We start from the raw sequence: 19,547 nt of genomic DNA on the forward strand, positions 1-19,547 counted from the left end.
TAAAAAAAAAAGCCATCTTAGGCACTTTGCCCTAGTCACACGCTTCTGTTAAAATAGAAGTAGGAAGATTCATTATAGGTCAAGTTGTGCATGGCAACGTTTTTTCAGGAAAACAGGGACAAGAAAAAAAATGCTATATCAGCACCCAACCCCCAAAAAGCAATGTATTTTACACTTATCTCAATTAAATATTTAGATGCATTGTCATACTGAATCAGTGGAGGTCCTTCCCAGGACACTACATATCAAAAGGATAGCAGTTCCACTGAATCCTGCTAAAATGTCATTAATGCAAGACAAAAATTTTTTTAATAAAATTATTGGGAATTTTATTTAAAAAACAAATAGGGGAAAAAAATAAGGGGAAAAAGCTAAACTGTACATAATGTAAACCACTGGGAGACCACAGAGTATCGTCATTCACTGTAAAAAGATTTTTATTATAAAGTATTTTTCAAATGACAATTTTAATAGTATTTTCACACCATAAGCACAGGGGAGGAACCTTTATGATGTAGCCATGCACCAGTCCATCTTATTTAAGCATCTAATTTTGTGAAACACTAGCCTAAGCCTCAGACGATCTGGACTAGGAAGGACGTGGACCCACTAAGATGTATCCCTCTGTTTGGTAAGCAATCTTTATTCAGAAGCCTAAAAATACAAGTGCTCTGTGCATACCAAAAACTATGCACAGTGTAAATCTGAGAAATCGCCAGTGTCTACGTTTTGTCTGGGCTGTCCTGCCTTCTTACTTATCATGCAGATCCACTAAACTCTTAAATTACATAATCCAGAGAGTTTTTCCACTAGTTCTAAACCTAATGGCAGGAGTTTTTAAACCCCTTTAATCAGCATGTTGTTCATAATGATCTCTAGCAGCTGAATGGCCCTGGAAACGTCTGTCCTGAAGCTGCAAAACATCTGTAGCAAACAACCCGGTGATGTTTGATATGAGATGCTGCATCAAACTTCCTGATGTCTGAATGCTGACTTCTGTAGAAGCACAGATGGGGGTTTTGTAGTGGTGCCAGCTTACTAGCAAACCAAGGGAGTGGCACATCTTTTCATGAAACTGAAAAAAGAGGGTAGTGTGTCACAGCTTTTCAGAGGCAGCTTGTGGTGGGGAAGACCCCCTAATCAAATAACATACAATCAAAACAGGTGCTTGTGTGAGAACTTCTTTCCTGTCTAGCGCTGGCAACCTCACTTGACACTTTCACATGAAATATGAAAGTGATCATAGTCTTTTTACCGTCAAATACTGAAGAAATCTGAGAAATGCTTTGAATTGTCAGGGGAAAAAAACAGCAGTGCATTACAAAAAATCTTCAGCGTTTCAAGATACCGTTTTATTGTGGTAAATGCAAGTTGCAAGTTGTTTCAATACACAGTGGGTGCATATACAGTCTTTTTGTTTTTTCCTTTTTAAGGTTAACAGAAGAAACATTCATTCATTTTGAGATATTTTTGCACTTTCACAGAGTAAATGCCAGTTTCATTTTTGCAAATAAAATGCTTTACACAGTTTATTTCTTAACCTACATCTGTACCATCCATGTGCTATTTATAAGTGCTAACAAAGCACAACTTCAGCTCTATGGGCGAACTCCAAACAGAAGGGATCATCCCTATGCCCTACTCCCTTCGAAGGGCAGAGCCTATGAAATGTGTTTTTTTGAAGGGTATAGGCCATTACTGTCTCATGTAAGTGTTTCAAACTCCCTTGGCGAATGGAATGACTGACCAAATGTTAGCTGGACAATTATTTTATTATTTTATTCAAATATTCTCTAATTGTGTCTTATTTACTATTAAGCTTCTTCAAATGTAACTTGTTTACACTACCATCTTAATATTACTGACGAAAAATATTTTGTATTAAAATAAAGTTAAATTTAATAAGCATATTATACTTACATTTGTATGTGAGGTCTAAATTAACAACAACTTTGCCTTAAAAAGCATTGCAAGATATCCTAACTGAAGATCACACGATCACAAACTGAAATCACGTCAGTGAAGTGACCATCGCATGGTCCCTTCGCTAACGGACTTCTGGAAAGGCACTTGGCGAAGGGATTCAGTTGTTCACTTTTGTTTGGAAATTCCCTACAAATGGCGTCCCCTTCATGAAGTGCTCTCCAAGGGCGCAAAAAAGCTGACTGGAATTTGCCCTGTGTCTCTGCTGCTGATATTAATTGAATTCTTTGGTGTCCATTAGCAATTAGACATTATCATTATCATAGTGTCATTAATTAATTTTGTATTGTTTGTAATGTAATGTTTATTGATACACTTCTAATTGCCCTTGCAAGACGTGCTGAAACATGCTTATTGGTTGTACAAGTACCTGAGTATTTCTATAGCGACACACATGAACAAAGCTGTGACATTAGCGATATCTGCTGGTTGATAGGAGTAACTGCAGTTCTTTTTTGAGACTAGATTCAAGTATTGTTTTAATTAAATTGCACATATTGCTATTGCTATGTCACAGTGTCAATAATATGATTACTCTATTCAGGATTATTATTTCTGTGAAAATATATTACAATTGCATTCGGTTATAGTATTGTATAGTAGGGTAGGTTATTTTAGAATAATTGGTTATTTTAGAATAATTGGTTATTTTAGAATAATTGGTTATTTTAGAATAAAGAGATAATAAAATTAATAAAAAAAAAAACAAGTAAAATAAATGAATACATGCCTGCATAGTTTTAATTTTATAGTACCATAATTGTGTGATATGTGCATGCAAAACAAGGAGTTTCAAATATCAATGCACACTGTTCTTATTGCTTTTCAACCTTTGTGAAATACACACTCTGCGCATCCTACAAATAGTTCATAGAACTAGAGATCTATCCAAACTATTCTAAACCAGCCTCAGCTAATAAAGTGCTTATTTTACTGGAAAATATACATTACAGGCAGTACCTAGACAGAATGATGCTTGCAAAAAACAGTTGTGTCCATGTTTAAGAAGTGAATGTGCATTCTCGTCTCAATTTCAATTCCTTTAAGAATCTGTTGAGCAGGAAACCAAGAAAGAGAGTGTTATATCAGTAAAGCAAGTCTTACATGATCAAATTATACAACTTCTTATGTTTACACATGTTGTATGTGATAATGTTTAAAGCAATGAAAAACATAATATTTGCCTTATAAAATAGGCAAATGCTAAATGGCCATATGACCATATGGCTTGTGCATATAAATAAGAAACAAATTGACAAACCTTCAAAAAATGCTCAAATGTTATTCCTTCATAGAACTCATCAGGTGCCTGAAAAAAAAACAAGCATACAGACAAATTAGCAAGTGTGTGTGTGTTGGCATGTTTTTGTGATATATCAGGACACAACTCTGAATAATGACATGGGTATGACACAAGTATTACAAGGAGAGGGTGACTTAGGAGGACATTACCCATGTCTCCATTTTATACATTTTATAAAACGCTTAGAAATCATACAGAATGAGTTTTTTGAGAAAGTAAAAATGCAGTTTCCTGTGAGGGTTAGGGTTAGAATTAGGGCCATAGAATATGGGGTGTCCCCACTTTTCACAAAAACAAACATGTGTGTGTGTGCGTGTGTGTGTGTGTGTGTCTGTGTGTAAAGACTTCAATACTTTAGGGATAAATTCTTCCATATGGTGACATACAATCAAGGAGATAATAATTTCCTATGTTAATTATATATCAAATGAATAAATGGACGAATGAATTTCTCCAATTCTCAAAATACAAAAAGGAGAAACCTAGAACATCCCAGGTCACTCACTTAACAAAAAGGGCTTCATGTGGCATCATTTAGATGAATGGTTTTTATTATTATTTTACTGAACTCAAAAACCTGAAAAATTCTTATACATTCTTAACTTTACAGATATATTGAATTAATATTGATATACTTTCTCCATGAAATGTTGGTGATAAAGCCTCTAAATAACATACCATAGGGCCTACTGAGATACTGGCAACCTCCAGCATTGCAGCATCTGCAATGCCCTTAGCTGTCTCTCTTCCAAGAGCTCCACTACGGGACAACAACTCCTCTACAACCTAGAGAAGAGAGACCACAACACTTCTGATAATCTGTGGAGATAATCATGAACTACCCACATGTACACATATTTTATAAAAGATAGATTTAATTTCACAAAAATTGGTAATTTCTTACATGTCTGTATTCCTCCAGTGTTATGGTTCCATCATTGTCGGTGTCATGCATGTTGAACAAGACTATAAAGAAAGAGAGTACTTTATCAATTCTGTTGTGACTTTATGGCTCAGTTGACTGGTATTTTATCTCCAAGTATCTTAGTTTCCAGAGAATGTTTTGAATTTCATTTCTGCATGCCCTTACAGCGCAGTTTGGCTCTTCTCATTTCTTCTTTCTGCTCCTCTGTGATATTATGGGCTGGTGCTCTGAAGTACGACATGACTGTAAGGAATTCCTCAAAACCAATTTCATCCACAGATCCCACATCATCTTTCTGGAAGTTCCTGTGAAGAACAAGTGGGGATAGTAATGTGTTATTGCTCTACATCAACAGCTTTGCTGAAACCTAAATATTAAACTTTAATATTAATCTACAGGTTTGCAGATGATTTTGACCCTTGGAAGAAACACACGCTTAAAAAACTACACAATGTTGTAGCATGCAGATCTACATATTGCAAATTTAAATATTTATTTATAAGGAAGATGTAGATGATTTTTTTTAAAGAATTTATTCAGTCAGTCTATTACAATTAGTTATATAAGAAAATTATATAAAAATTATTGGGCATGAAAAATTATTGATAATAATAATATATTTATATTTATATATAATAATATATAAATATAAATATATATATATATATATATATATATATATATATATATATATATAAATATAATTTTATACAATGCCGTTAAAAGTTACTTCTCAAAGGAACAGAACCACAAAAGCCACCTTTGGCTTTTGTGTCAAAATACTTCCCTTTATTATTAAGGTGCTGATTAACATCTGTTTTGAATGAAGACAGTGCCACTGATATTTGTGATGTTTCTAATTAAACTTCAAAAATGTGACATATTACTCAAAGGCAATCTCGAATTCGGAGGCAGTAGGAGGTCATTTCAAACAATACATAACTCTTGTCACTGTTAACACCAAACATATATAGAAATACAAATAAGCACAAACCTTTTATCGAAGAAAGCTTCTATAATCTCGTACCGAATTGGGTTGCTTTCCAGGTCTTGTATTGTTTGAAGGTCATCTCTCCTTTAGATGAGCACACAAAACAATTAGGTTTGATAAGTAAATGACAGGCATTATGCTTTGTACTGTATGTCCTGTTATGTATGAATATATGTTGTATAACCAAGCAAACCACCTAGGCAGAAACATGAATCAAGTACATGTTGTGGAAAAGTTGATTTATTTTCTGTAATTCAACTCAGATTGTGGAACTTGTGTAAATAAAATAAAAATCAATGCACACAGACTGAAGTAGTTTAAGTCTTTGGTTCTTTTAATTGTGATGATTTTCGCTCACATTTAACAAAATCTAAACAAATTAGAATATGGTGACGTGCCAATCAGCTAATCAACTCAAAACACCTGCAAAGGTTCCCCAAGCCTTCAAAATGGTCTCTCAGTTTGGTTCACTAGGCTACACAATCATGGGGAAGACTGCTGATCCGACATTTCAGAAGACAATCACTGACACCCTTCACAAGGAGAGTAAGACACAAACGTTCATTGCTAAAGAAGCTGGCTGTTCACAGAGTGCTGTATCCAAGCATGTCAACAGAAAGTTGAGTTGAAGGAAAAAGTGTGGAAGAAAAAGATACACAACCAACTGAGAGAACCGCAGCCTTATGAGAATTGTCAAGCAAAATTGATTCAATAATTTGAGTGAACTTCACAAAGAATAGACTGAAGGATGGGATCAAGGCAGACAGAAGTGTCAAAGAAATTTGGCTACAGTTGTCGCATTCCTCTTAAGCCACTCCTGAACCACAGACAATGTCAGAGACATATTACCTGGGCTAAGGAGAAGAACTGGACTGTTGTTCAGTGGTCCAAAGTCCTCTTTTCAGATGACAGCAAGTTTTGTATTTCATTTGGAAACCAAGGTCCTAGAGTCTGGAGGAAGAATGGAGAAGCTCATAGCCCAAGTTGCTTGAAGTCCAGTGTTAAGTTTCCACAGTCTGTGATGATTTGCAGTGCAATGTCATCTGCTGGTGTTGGTCCATAGTGTTTTTTTGAAAAACAAAGTCACTGCACCCGTTAACCAAGAGATTTTGGAGCACTTTATGCTTCCTTTTGAAGACCAACTTTTTTAAGATGCTGATTTGCCCACACTTGCCCACACTGCCAAAAGCACCAAAAGTTGGTTAAATGACCATTGTGCTGGTGTGCTTGACTGGCCAGCAAACTCACCAGACCTGAACCCCAAAGAGAATCTCTCTTTGTCAAGAGGAAGATGAGAAACAAGAGACCAAAAAATGCAGATAAGCTGAAGGCCACTGTCAAAGAAACCTGGGCTTCCAGACCACCTCAGCAGTGCCACAAACTGATCACCTCCATGCCACGCAGAATTGAGACAGTAATTAAAGCAAAAGGAGCCCCTACCAAGTATTGAGTACATGTAGAATAAATGAACATACCAGAAGGCCAACAATTCACTAAAAAATGTTTTTATTGGTCTTATGAGGTATTCTAATTTGTTGAGATTTTGTTAAATGTGAGCCAACATTATCACAATTAAAAGAACTAAAGACTTTAACTACTTCAGTCAGTGTGCATTGAGTTGATTTATTACACAAGTTTCACAATTTAAGTTGAATTACTGAAATAAATGAACTTTTCTACGACATACTAATTTGTTTCTAATTCATAAACAATTAAATAATAATTTAATTCAAAATTTTCTAATAGTTAATACCAGCAAAACGTTTTTTTGTTTTTTTTTTCTTGAAAGACATGTTGAACAATCATTCTGTTGCAACACTCTGCAGAATGCTTCCCCCACACACAACTACTACTTGGAGATTACCGTAATGTTTCCTCATTTTGGCTGAGCTGCTTAAAACGATTGTGGAGAATTGCGATCTGCTCCAGTGAAACTGAAAGAGAATGAAAATAATGGAGGTGATGACTTACCAGATGGCACCATGCACTATGTGTGAAGTTAACACAACTGCTAAAACTTCAAGACACCACACACACGTAGCTGTTATCTGACTGACTCCCCTAACTGAATTATGAATGATCACATGAGATCACATGTACTTCAAGAGATCAGTCAACCAAAATACAAAGTTCTGTCATTATTTCATCACCCTCATTTTGCTCCAAACCCATATGACTTTATTTCTTCTGTAGAGCACAAGGGTGATTTTAGAGACAGGTAGCATCAGTCATTGTTCACTTACATGGAAGAAGATTAAAGTGAGTGGTGATTGAGAGGTCATTGAGGCTGCCAGAAAATATCTCCATTTGTCATATGGCTTTGGAACAACAATAGTGTGTAAACAATGAATGGCTGCATATTTTTAGGGTAGCCTACACATTTTGTGGTTTAATTCCATATTTTGGGTCTGCAGTATAGAGGTATCAATCTAAGCATCCATAAACATTAAAAATTTGATATTTTCTGAATTTACAGTTTTGTCTTCCTATGTAGGCTACACATAAACAATTATGAATGCTAATAACAAAATACCGGTATATCAACATTAGCCTACTGGAGAGTTTTCCAACAGGTAGGCTTATTAAACTAAATATGCAGTACAGTAGCTCTGAGCTGTAAATTACAAAAGATGTGAAAAGAAGATATAGTTATTTCCGACATGTCACTAAATGATTTATATCACTACACAGTTCCTGTGTAAATGTTGCTGCGTTTGTCAGATATTAAGTAACGGGCTATTAATTAGATTACATATAAACCCTTCGTAATAGTTATACTCACAGCCTGTCTTCTGTGACAGGGTTCGATATGGATGGTCATCCGGTAAAGACTGGAAGCTACCCATCACGATATTGATACAACACCAGTAAGTTTGTCTGCGAGTCTGTTCCTCGATCTTCCGGGGGTTTAGGTTTCACTCATGCGCCAGTGTTTGCCTTGCAGAACAAACGCATGCAAATTGCATTGTGACTTGTGAAAATGAGAACACGTCCCCTGGGTCCTAGCGCCGCATAAACATCCTCTGCATCAAACGCTGTTCTAAGAATTGACGCCTGCTTTGCTAATCCAGTTTCTGATCGCTGATCACGGCCAAACCAGATATTACAATAGGATCAAATATTGTGTCTACATAATGAACAATGAAGACTGAAGCGAACGGCGCCATCTCGGCAGCATTCATTCATAATACATGTCACCCTGACAGCAGCAGCAGTAGGCTACAGCTTTCTAGAAAACAGAAATGAAACACTGACATTTCTGAGAAGGCCACAGAAAAGCAGCCTTTTATAAACTGATTGTAAAATAGCTAAGGAATAGATATACATATTATTTTGTAACGATAATATGCTTAACGGGTACGCATTATGTTCTAACCATGAAATATTTTTATGTAAAAGTTTTTATTACATGAAATAGCTTCAATTATACGAATCCAAAAAAGTATTTGAAAAAAAAAATTGGGGTGGGGGGTGGGGGGGGGGGGGGGTATTTAGGAAAACGTTGCCATATGGCAACAGTGTACATCAATAGAAAATGGCCAAAAATGTAGTTTTTCTATTAAATTATGATTATCTTTTCTATTTAAATTGATATTTCTTTTAGATATTGATAGATTTTTATACTTGGAACTCATGCAAACCAAAAGTAAGTAGGTTCCTTTCATTTAACCTTCAAAATGGTACTTAAAAGTACTATAATAATGCTTGCATACGGACAAAAAAATGCGCTTTTGTACCATATATGCATATCAAATTCATCAACTGTTTATTGTTTTACATCCACAAAGTTTCCAACAACAAAAACAAGTCTTTTTGAAAGTATTTTATACAAGTTAAGTAAACGCATGGTAGCTTGAAATATGCACTAATACCATGTAGAACATGAAAACATAAAATACAGGTATTACGATAGGCGGCTATCGTTACGACCTTCGGGTAACTAGTCCAAGTCTGTAACCATTAGGCCACAGCTGGCCCTCAGTGTGGGTTTTCCCCTGTCCATCCATGTGCACCTGTCTCAATCAACTCATGTCACATTTCATGACATCCCATGAAACTGCAAAAAGCAGTTCCTTTCAGCTGTGATGCAAAGGTGTAAGTCACATTTGCTGCACTTCATGTGGACGATCTCCCTGCAGCCAGGGTATTTGCACTTCCCTTTCTTCTCCATTACAGGCCAACTCTGCACTCTCCCTATTGCCCTTTCCATAAAATATAGCTGTATTCATTTTCTGAAAAGAAGACATAATTTTGTTATTTATACATAAATACAACTATACTACAATAAACACTTAAAAATCATTAAATAACTGTGATAATTTTATTAATGCTACTATCTATAAAATATCCCAATGGGGAAATAAATTACTGCAATTCCACTGTGGTACAGAGTTGCAAAATGGCAACTTTGATATTTTCTTAATTTACAGTAAAACTATGTTAGACAAAATTAATTTGTGAATGAAAATATCTAATTTACCAGAACCCAGAATTCACTGGCATTCGTGTACCGTATTTTCCGGACTATAAGTCACACTTTTTCATACTTTGGCTGGTCCTGGGACTTATAGTCAGGTGCGACTTATTTATCAAAATTAATTTGACATGAATCAAGAGAAATGAACTAAGAGACATGAACCAAGAGAAAACATTACCGTCTATAGCCGCGAGAGGGAGCTCTATGCTGCTCAGTCCTCCTGCAGCCTACACTGAGCAGCATAGAGCGCCCTCTCGCGGCTGTAGACTGTAATGTTTTCTCTTGGTTCTAAATAAATGCGACTTACAGTCCAGTGCAACTTACATATGTTTTTTTCCACATCATGACGTATTTTTGGACTGATGCGACTTATACTCAGGTGCGACTTATAGCTACAATTGTCCCACCTTAGGCAGTGTTCCATTTCAGTCCTTAACACTGATGACATTTTTTTTTTATTTTTATTTTGTATTTAGCTTTAGGCAATTAGCACGAAATTAACCACTAAAAAGATAGAGAAACCCATTAACTAATTTGTCTGGCTTTCCAGAACAAATATCTAAACATTCTTAAAAATGACTTAACATTTTAAATCTTGTTGTCTGAAAAATATATCAAAAGTTAATGCAAGAAATATTTTTTTTTTTTTTTTTTTTTTTTACCCATTGCATTTTTTCTCTAGTAAATATATCATGATTTAAGAATCTTTAGATATTTTTAATAGCGGAAAACAAGACAAAAATACTAAAAATATTTTTCCAGTACAAATTATTAAGGCAAGGTATGAGCTAAGGTAGTCTATACTTTAGGTAGTAACTTTATGCTAAATACCTCTATTTGTAAAGCTACTTTGTCTACAGGACTCGATTTAGATTTCATAGAATTGATATTAAAGCCTACTATGGCTGAAAAGGAGTACAAAAGTAATACATTTCATTAAATTTAATTTCGTTATGTATCAATCCACCACACGATGGCAGTAAAGATCATGACATCAACCCATAAATATGTTGGCCAGTAGATAGCACACTTTTTCACTTTGAAGGCGCATAATGTATATCAAATACCAATAAAACGGACAATGACGGAATAAACCAATAAAACTTTAAAATGACTTGTGTTCGCATGCATTTCTGGCCTTGTGTGGTTGTGGAGCAGTAACTGCCAAACATTCATTGGCTACTTACTGATCCAGGGAGTACTTAAAGATTTTGTTTTGCAAAACATATAAACAGAAACAGATTAATCATGATTATTTCAGTGCTTTTTCTGTTACCTTTTAGTAGAGACAACCAATATTACAATAATAATATTACATCTGACAAAAAAATAAAAATAAAAAATCTTAATATTGAGAAAATTGTTTAAATAAGTTTAAATATATTTACAGTAGGACATTTACAAAATATCTCCATGGAACATGATCTTTAATATCTTATTGATTTTGGTATTAAAGAAAAAATTATCATTTTGACCCATAAAATGTAAAGTTGGCTATTGCTACAAATATACCCATGCTACTTATGACTGGTTTTGTGGTCCAGGGTCACATATGAATCCAACTGAGCTTAAACATTATGAGAGCTTAAAATAAAGCTGACAGTCTGACCCAGTTTAAATCCAAAGTGTGGAGAACAGTCGGTAAAAACACTTAAAACCAGCCTTGACCTGGTCTGAGCTGCACATTTACGTCCACTTGAGACAGCACACACAACAGCAAAAACCAGAGCAAGTGGTTGTATCTTCTCTGAGTTACTTCTTCCAATGCATTGAAGATCTGTCATTCTGGAGAAGCCTAACATGGTCTGGAACAGCAACAGAATCCGAGTAAAAATCCTTCAGATATTTTAATGTTAATAATTTACATAAAACTAATTATAGGCCTCAGGTTGATTTTTTCTGTTTTCAATTTCCAGATAAGCCACATGAAGTCTTTTGGAATAGATCACTATAGCTCTAGGACATTTTGAATGCAGCTGCCACCAGATCCACATTTCCTGCAGAGACATTGTCAGTGATGAGCTAAATATTTTTTGCAGAAGATCAATACTGGTTCACATAACACCTACATGACATGGCAAGACTAGAATTTCATTTTTATTTGTTGACTAGTGCTGGTATAGAATTTAAAACGCAGATCTTAATAGATTAACTACAACTGGTACAATCTGTGTTAAAGGCAATAAGGAAATATTATAAATTACAATGTAGTGCTAGTTGAAACATAATAGTTAAGGTGGCTCATTTAAATAATACTGGTGATGCATGAGAATGAAGGGAATGTTCTGATGCAAAATGTTGACCATTAATTCTTTATTTACAGCAAACCTTTGCTAGATTTGAATCTCATTTATTTAAATCACAAGAAACTATTTGGTCTTGCATGAACACCAGAAGAAAATTATTTTACATTTAAAGGTAAAATACTGTAAAAATTCTACAACAAAACCTATTTATTGGTTAATTTTGTTTTATTTATTTTTTTTACAATAAAATACGGTTCAATTTACAAGATTTGGAAGTGAAAAACATGAGACATCTTGTCATTTACAGCGATGAACCATAAATTGGCATTCCCAAAATTATTTTCATTAAAATAACAGTTTCTTCAGTTTTGCACATCAGGGTTTGTTACATAATGTGTTGTTAAATATTTTTTATTGTATTATTTTAACACTGTGTGTTATCATGATGGTGTTTTGCATTTGTGTGTACTTTGTACTATTTACTTAAGCTTGTGGAAAATCTGTGATGAGCTTTGATTCATAATGTGGCTTTTTTTATTACCAGCTGTTGATGTCAAAACACATTTTCGTGCTTCAATAGGTTTGTATATTAACATTATACATGTTTTTAAGTTAAATCTATCAAACATTATTTAACTGTAAATTTCACAGATTTCCTTTTTACAGAGTAAACATTGTTAGTGATATCCCTTGTCTAGTGCTTTCAATAACTTTTCACTATTAAACTATTTTGCCTAGTGCCTCTAATGTTAGTATTAACCAACAAACCTGCTACCAATAACAGAGTTCACATGCAGTTTCTGCATAAACAACTTTCAAGACAAGTATAACCCACATTAAAGAACAAACATTACTATTAGTTTAAGGAATTACAGGGTAAACAAATGGAATAATTCCAGTGCAAATCCCGGCTCTGGCTCTAGGCCAACTTCTGATGCTCCTCACGCTTCGGCCGCCCCCACCAGCGGAGAGAGTCACTGTCTGTGTCTCAGTACCCCCAGGACGCCCTCTCATTCAGAGCAGCTGTTGTCTGAGAGCTAGAGGCAGCTCTCTGACACTCTGTCAGACTTTCCTCTTAGAGCTCCTCCTCTGCATGCCAAACAGGCAGCGTGTCCTCACGTTCTCATGATGGTGCTTTCATTAAAAGCAAGTATCTTCAATTAAATCACCATAAAAGTGTACTGAAGGCACAGAATTGTGCCATGACCTCCACTATTTGAACTGTCAGCCCAAGCTAGGTATGCAACATCTAAAAATTGGAATTGTTTTTATTTGAAGCTTTGTTATTATTCGGGAAAAAGAGAGCTGCCTTCTTTCATTGTCAGTTATGTCAACTTTTAGCCAATAGGAGTGGACAACATGTCCTTGAGCTTTAGTGCAAAGCCACAGTCCAAAGAAAAGAAATGTTTTGCACCTTCAAACAGACATCCTACTTCTTCGCAAAACAGCGTTATGTTTCAAAGCTCATGAGAGGGTCTTTACGTATCGACCTATGTATTCCATCATACCTTCCTACAAAGCATTCAAAGAGGACAAAAACAGATTTCATTTGCACAAACTATTTAAAAATAATAATGTCCAACTCTATTAATATATTGAATAATTCTCTGGCAAATACTGTATTAGTCCACTAGAGTACCATGCATGCAGAAGCCTCATGTGCTTTTTTTTGCACTAAAAAAATATTCTTGTAGCATCATAAAATTAAGGTTGAACCACTGATGTCCTTTCTACCTTTCTGGGCCTTGAACATATTAGTTGCATATGCAGGATCAGAAAGCCCTTGGATTTCATCAAAAATATATTCATATCTGTTCCAAAGATGAACAAAGGTCTTACAGGTTTTGAATAATGTGAGGGTAAGAAATTAAAGACAGAATTCTTACTTTTGGGACAACTATCCCGTTAATGCTGAATGTAATGTATGCAACCTTTAAATCTGGGCCCTGATGATAACTGCTTGATATCAGAAAAGGGAAACTCATGCTCTGTTTTAATCTGGGCATTACAAGTCACTCCTCCCCTACATATTCCATTTCACTCTTCAAACTTCCACTTAGAGAAATTATAACGTTTCACTATAATTTACACTTAGGTACAAAACACTGTGCAGGGCATTTTGAAAAGTTGAAGAAAAGACATACTAATGCATTTTTGTTCCCAAAGATTGTCCATGAGAATTGTGAGAGCCATTGCAGGTCAGATCTAAATGAGCTGTTTCAGAGGCTGCCTACTGTGACAGCTCACACCAGATAAATATTTTAATCACACATGGTAGAAAATATCAAACCAAGAGCACTGCACTTGAGAACAGGATAAAAATATATGCCGCTGACCAGCACCAAACCTCTTCTACAGGAGTTTTTACAAGAGTCAAACTTCTTCTTCATTATGTAGGCCTTGGAACCACATTCTGTAGACTATTATAACATCTGCGGGAAGTGATACAGTTCATGATAATATCACCAACAATTTGGAATGACAAAGACGTGTCAAATTTCATGCAGCTGTAGCATAATTTGAAATGTGACAATAACAACTCTAAAATCTACAAAACTTATATACCTTATGCGTTAAAGAAACGAAAGTATAGCTGTCTTTAGAATTTTGTCTTTGAACATCTGTTTTTTGGTAGCTCTAGCATTGCTGTTGAGTAATTTGCTGGTAAAATGGATTTACTTTAGTAATGAAAGTTAATGAAAGTTATGTGCATTGTAATGAATAAATTAAATATTATTCAAAGAGGGCATCATAACAAATGTTAGTACAGTAAACCAGGAAGATTTTAAAATAAGCAATTCATTCATAAATTTATACGACCTGACCTTTATGCTGTTGAAATACAAAAAGTTAGACAGAAGACAATGAAAAGGGGCACATGTCGGTATTCACGGTAACTGCATTATAAGCTGTTTTACTGTGACATTTTTAAATTTTTAATAAACATGTGCTACACTAAAGGTCAAATGCAGGCTTGAGATAAAAGCATATCAAATATTTTTGTATGAAGTGGAGTTTTAGACAGGAGCTCCTCTGTAAATCCTATTAGTTTGCCAAAGGGGACAAGCATACTCCCAAATTTCATAAATTTTCGAGACCAGATTGCGCTGGGTCATAGAACAGAAAGCAAAATTATTAATCAGATCCAATACTGTGAGTGCAGTTAACTGTACAAAGGATTATTCTTGATGACTTTTAAGTGACTGTGACTATAATTTACAACATTATGCTTAAGTAAATATTGTAAACTATTATAAATAATAAATATTGAATAACTATGTATATGTATACATACATATATAAATATGTATGTATACATATGTATGTATACATATACATATGTATGTATACTTTTTACTATATATGTATACATACATATATAGTAAAAAGGCTCAAATTTGTATGCAACATTTTAAACAAATGTAAGATATTTATTTGTAAATATATTTAAATAATAGTTTCTCTCTTCCTCTCTTTGTGTGTGCAAACATCAGACAACCGTTAAACGGCAGTCACTTCTTTAAAATGCTTCTATCCGCTTGACATATTCATGAGTACAACACAAACACATTAAGTTACTCGCAGCAAGTAGAACATTTCCACCTTTCAACCTGAGCAAGTGCACATCCCGCACATACCATTCCTCCAATTAAAGTGTGACATTGTTTCATGGCAGCAACAAGATTAATCGTGCGACTGGAGCTTCCTGAATTAGATGTATTGGGGCTCTTGAAATACCCCTTTGAAACTGGTCTTTCCTTAGGATTGCCATATTAATCTCCCCCTCTTTTCATTCTTCAGCGGGGAGCTCATCTGCTCCGTCCCTGCATGCCATGAATCAAGCATTTGTGACTTGCATACAGAGGAAGCTTCCTCAGGCTGTTCTCTCTCATGGTAATCCCTGACAAACGTCTGCTTCCCAAAGAAACTCTCATTTAGCCTGTTTTTTGGCGGGTTATGACGCACACAGCAGGAGATCAGCAACCTTGTCAGTGTTTTGAGAGGCCGACTGGACTTCGGGGCTAACATTTGACCTTGGGGAATTCATTAGTACATTTAAAGAGATAATAAAAGCGTATTGGCCCACTGTTGCAAATCATTCAGGGAAGCAGAGAGTTTTTTTTATGATACCTTTGTGGCAATTGATCTGTCTTTTTACTGTAACGCTTCCCAAACGGCCTCTTAAGAGAGACGATGAATGTAACAAGGAAGGTGGATGACAAAGAATGGTGAAACAGTTGTACAAACAAACAGCAATAAAGACCGCCCCTACATTAATATCATCAGAACAATTAATCAGCACACACAGTCATAGTGGTGAGAGTCCCCTTCACTTGTTTAATTCAAGGTCAAAACCCATAAAATATAAATGGATCACTCAATTAAATGCTCTGTGTTGTTCATTATATGCGTGAAGGGGGTATAATCGGGGTGCTCATCTATAGCATAACCAGCATACATTAATTACATGGCAATATAAGATTGCTTTTAGTAAAAGTGTAATTGCTTCAACAAAGTATAACAACTAAAGAGCTCAGTCCAGCTCCTTGTGAATAAACCATGAGGTTTGTCCCCAGGGTCACCTTGCAGGAAACAATAATGGTCAGGCTGCCAGGGTAAACTCCTGGTTGAGAAGGATGGGCTGAATCTACTCAGACAATGGCTAGCATAGTGGATCCTTGAGGACAATGAATTAGCCAAAAGTTTTAAAGCCACATAATAGAATAACGCAGTGCAATTTACCTCAGACGAGAGTCTGAAGGGCTTTCTTTCTGTCCATTAGGTCAAGGTTTTATGTTGACATTGTCTCTGTATAAGAGTATCTAAAACGGCACACAATAGCCTGCCTGAAAGAAAGAGGAATCTGAAAAATGTAGTCAATTACACATAACCTTGCAATGGGAAAGATCAGAGAAATTGCCACCGTTAACATTGCATCTCAGGGACTGTGGTTCACATTGAAAATAATGCTGTACCCAGAATATTGAATAATTTTTTGCTGATATGTTCCGTGGTAAGTGTATAGTACCATTATGTTTTTTAAGGGGAGGTAAAATACGTTTTTAGAAAAAAATCAGATTTAACAAGTAAAAAATATAATTATTCAATTAAAGACTTTGGAATCTGTTAACCAATTACATTTCTGATATTTCAAAAGGACGTGCCAGAGTAAATGACACAAAATTCAATGTCAATACATTAATAAAATTGTCTTAATCCACTAACGCATTAAACACAACGTTGAAAAAAAGGTAAGTCACCTTCTCTGAGGGTGACCTGCAGACACTGACGCTGACATAAATGTAACTAGTATTTCATAAAAAGCATTTATCAATTTCAGTTGACCTAATCTGTCAACAAAGTCATCCAGAATCCTTTTAAAGGCGGGCAATTGAGTCTGCTTAAAAGGTAAAGTGTATTGAGGCATGTGGAGGCAGTGCATATACAACATTCAATGTTTCCAGCATTCAGTCACCAGTTCCAACAAAATACACTATTTTGATTTTATTTATTTTGTTCTCAACTGACCAGGTCGCCCTGTTTAAAGTTTTGAGAAAATTACTTTAATTACATGCATGAATTTACAATTAACCAGCTCTGGTTACATTATTACATAAAATAGCAAGACCCAAGCAAAAACTTTATATGTTAGTCTTGGGTTGGAGGTACGGGGTCAAAGGAATTTGAAAAGGACATATTGTCAAGTCAGTCCTGCTACACAACTCCCGTGGGTGAGCAAAGATATCACCTCTCTCTCTACATGAGAGGCTTGGGAGAAACTCCAGTCAGGTTTTGGAAACCTCAGACAGAAACGAGAGCAGAATGTAAATGGCTTCTTTACTCTGACTGGTAAGAATTTTCCATTATACCAGTGAGCCAAAAACGGATTTGTGCCAAGATGTCTGCAAGAATAAACAAACAGAATTAGACAGATGCTGCTGAGCTTTTCTCAAAGACTGATGTTCAATAAACTGCTACACCTCTATTTATTTTCTTATGTTTGTTCTTTTTCAAGTGCAACATATCCAATGAAGATTTTTTGGTATATGGATACATACTGTGGTGCAAAATCAAAATCTGTGGTATAATGCAGAATCTTTAACATGCACTGAAACCTTCTTTTTTCTTTATAGTTTCTTTAAGTTTTTTTTTAGATTTTGAAAATGTTCTCCGCACAAAATGACTCTGGACCACAAAACCAGTCATAAGAGTCAGATTGAAGATTTATATCACCATGAAATCTGAGGCAGCAAAAAAATAAATCAAATCAAATCAAAGTACTGAGAAAATCACCCTGAAAGTTGTCCAAATGAAGCTCTAAGCAATGCATATTAGTAATCAAAAATTAAGTCTTGTTATAATTATTGAAGGAAATTCACAAAATTTCTTCATGGAATATTATCTTTTCTTAATATCATATTTTGGACATAAAAGAAAAATCAGTAGCTATTGCTACAAATATACCTGTGCTACTTATGACTGGTTTTGTGGTCCAGGGACAAAAATGGTTCTTTAAAGACTGACCACTAAAAGGGGTACCAAAAATTGTACTTTTATGGCATCACCATGAAAACTCTATTTTTGAACCTTTGGAAGCTTGCTTTTATGATATTCTCCATCACAAAATCTGCTTCTCAATAAAATTTAGTTGTATTTGAAAACCAAACAAAAGGTTTATTGGACATGTTTTTTTATATAAATAAAAAACTACATTTTTGATTAATAAGAACACAAGCTTCGGCTGCAGGTCTTCTGAGATGTCTTTTATGAACTTCTGTTATGTATCTGTTATGGCCTTTGAGCTTAATGTCACCACAGAGAGTACTCTTGACCTTTTGTAGTAGGTAGCAGTTATATTACTCTTTCCTTCTTTGTACTTTTTTGTACCATTCGGTCCCTATAAATATTTATAACTGACATTTCTGCGGTGCTTAAAATGTATCCAAAGCTTTTTTATAAAAACATTCTGAATAATACTAACAATATGAAGCTGAATGTCAATAAATCACTTTTAGAATCCATATAAATCAGATAAAGAACCTTGAAAATGAAACTGATTTATATTTTGTTTATATTGTCTTTGAAATGATCATTTGCCACTTCAGAGAGATGTGAGTAATCGGGTCAAACTGCAGTTGTCCTTTTCATGTGATATCTCTCCACGAGAGCCAGATCAGCAGCCCTCTCTCCTCAGATTCTAGGAATAGCGCCATTTCCCTTAAATGTAATTAGCAGACAGACACAACCGAATGGAGGAAGGCGGATACAATTATTGTGTGATTCAGACCATCCACAGTCTTTTGGCCCTTTAATGTTTACAGGTCAAATTCTGATGCGCGCACACACACACACAAGGAATGGTTTGAGGTTTTCTGGTTTTTCGTCTTATTTAAGTACACACACAACAGTCAACATGTCCAGTCCTCTCTAGGGTGGTGCATATTGTGCCCCGGCTGGTACAGCTATCATCCAATATTAATTGAACTGAGGGACACTGAGGACTTTTAGGGCATGGTATTTCACGCCATCCTGATAGGACACCAGGAGAGCAGGAGGAGAGAATTGCTTTGAAGTGATTCATTTGTGGAGGACACCGTGCCATACATCACCAATGCCACACT

At 35.3% G+C, this 19,547-nt stretch overlaps 1 protein-coding gene across 2 annotated transcripts; it reads right to left on the reverse strand.

The window, feature by feature from the left end:
- Window positions 1-420: 420 nt before the first annotated feature.
- On the reverse strand, window positions 421-8,272 carry tescb (tescalcin b). 2 transcript variants are annotated; one of them, XM_052555915.1, is made up of 9 exons: window positions 7,985-8,272; window positions 7,067-7,136; window positions 5,206-5,286; window positions 4,377-4,516; window positions 4,191-4,252; window positions 3,965-4,072; window positions 3,245-3,292; window positions 2,944-3,033; window positions 421-1,075 (listed from the first exon to the last, which is right to left on the reverse strand). In XM_052555915.1, exons 1-8 carry the CDS (start codon window positions 8,046-8,048, stop codon window positions 2,944-2,946), a joined length of 663 nt encoding a protein of 220 aa, XP_052411875.1. In that variant the 5' UTR covers window positions 8,049-8,272; the 3' UTR covers window positions 421-1,075. The 2 variants fall into 2 exon arrangements, with proteins under 2 accessions (XP_052411875.1, XP_052411874.1); XM_052555914.1 differs by lacking the exon at window positions 421-1,075 and having other exon boundaries at window positions 1,331-3,033; window positions 7,985-8,262.
- Window positions 8,273-19,547: the final 11,275 nt, after the last annotated feature.

Source organism: Carassius gibelio, chromosome B5 (assembly GCF_023724105.1).
Source record: "Carassius gibelio isolate Cgi1373 ecotype wild population from Czech Republic chromosome B5, carGib1.2-hapl.c, whole genome shotgun sequence".
Taxonomy (NCBI): Eukaryota; Metazoa; Chordata; class Actinopteri; order Cypriniformes; family Cyprinidae; genus Carassius; species Carassius gibelio.

Coding starts and splice junctions, on each gene's coding strand:
- tescb (XM_052555915.1), bottom strand. CDS start 8,048: ATGGGTAGCTTCCAGTCTTTACCGGATGACCATCCATATCGAACCCTG. Junction 3,293..3,964: donor GTATCTCAGTAGGCCCTATG/GTATGTTATTTA, acceptor TTTTTTTTTCAG/GCACCTGATGAGTTCTATGA. Junction 3,034..3,244: donor CATTTGAGCATTTTTTGAAG/GTTTGTCAATTT, acceptor CCTGCTCAACAG/ATTCTTAAAGGAATTGAAAT.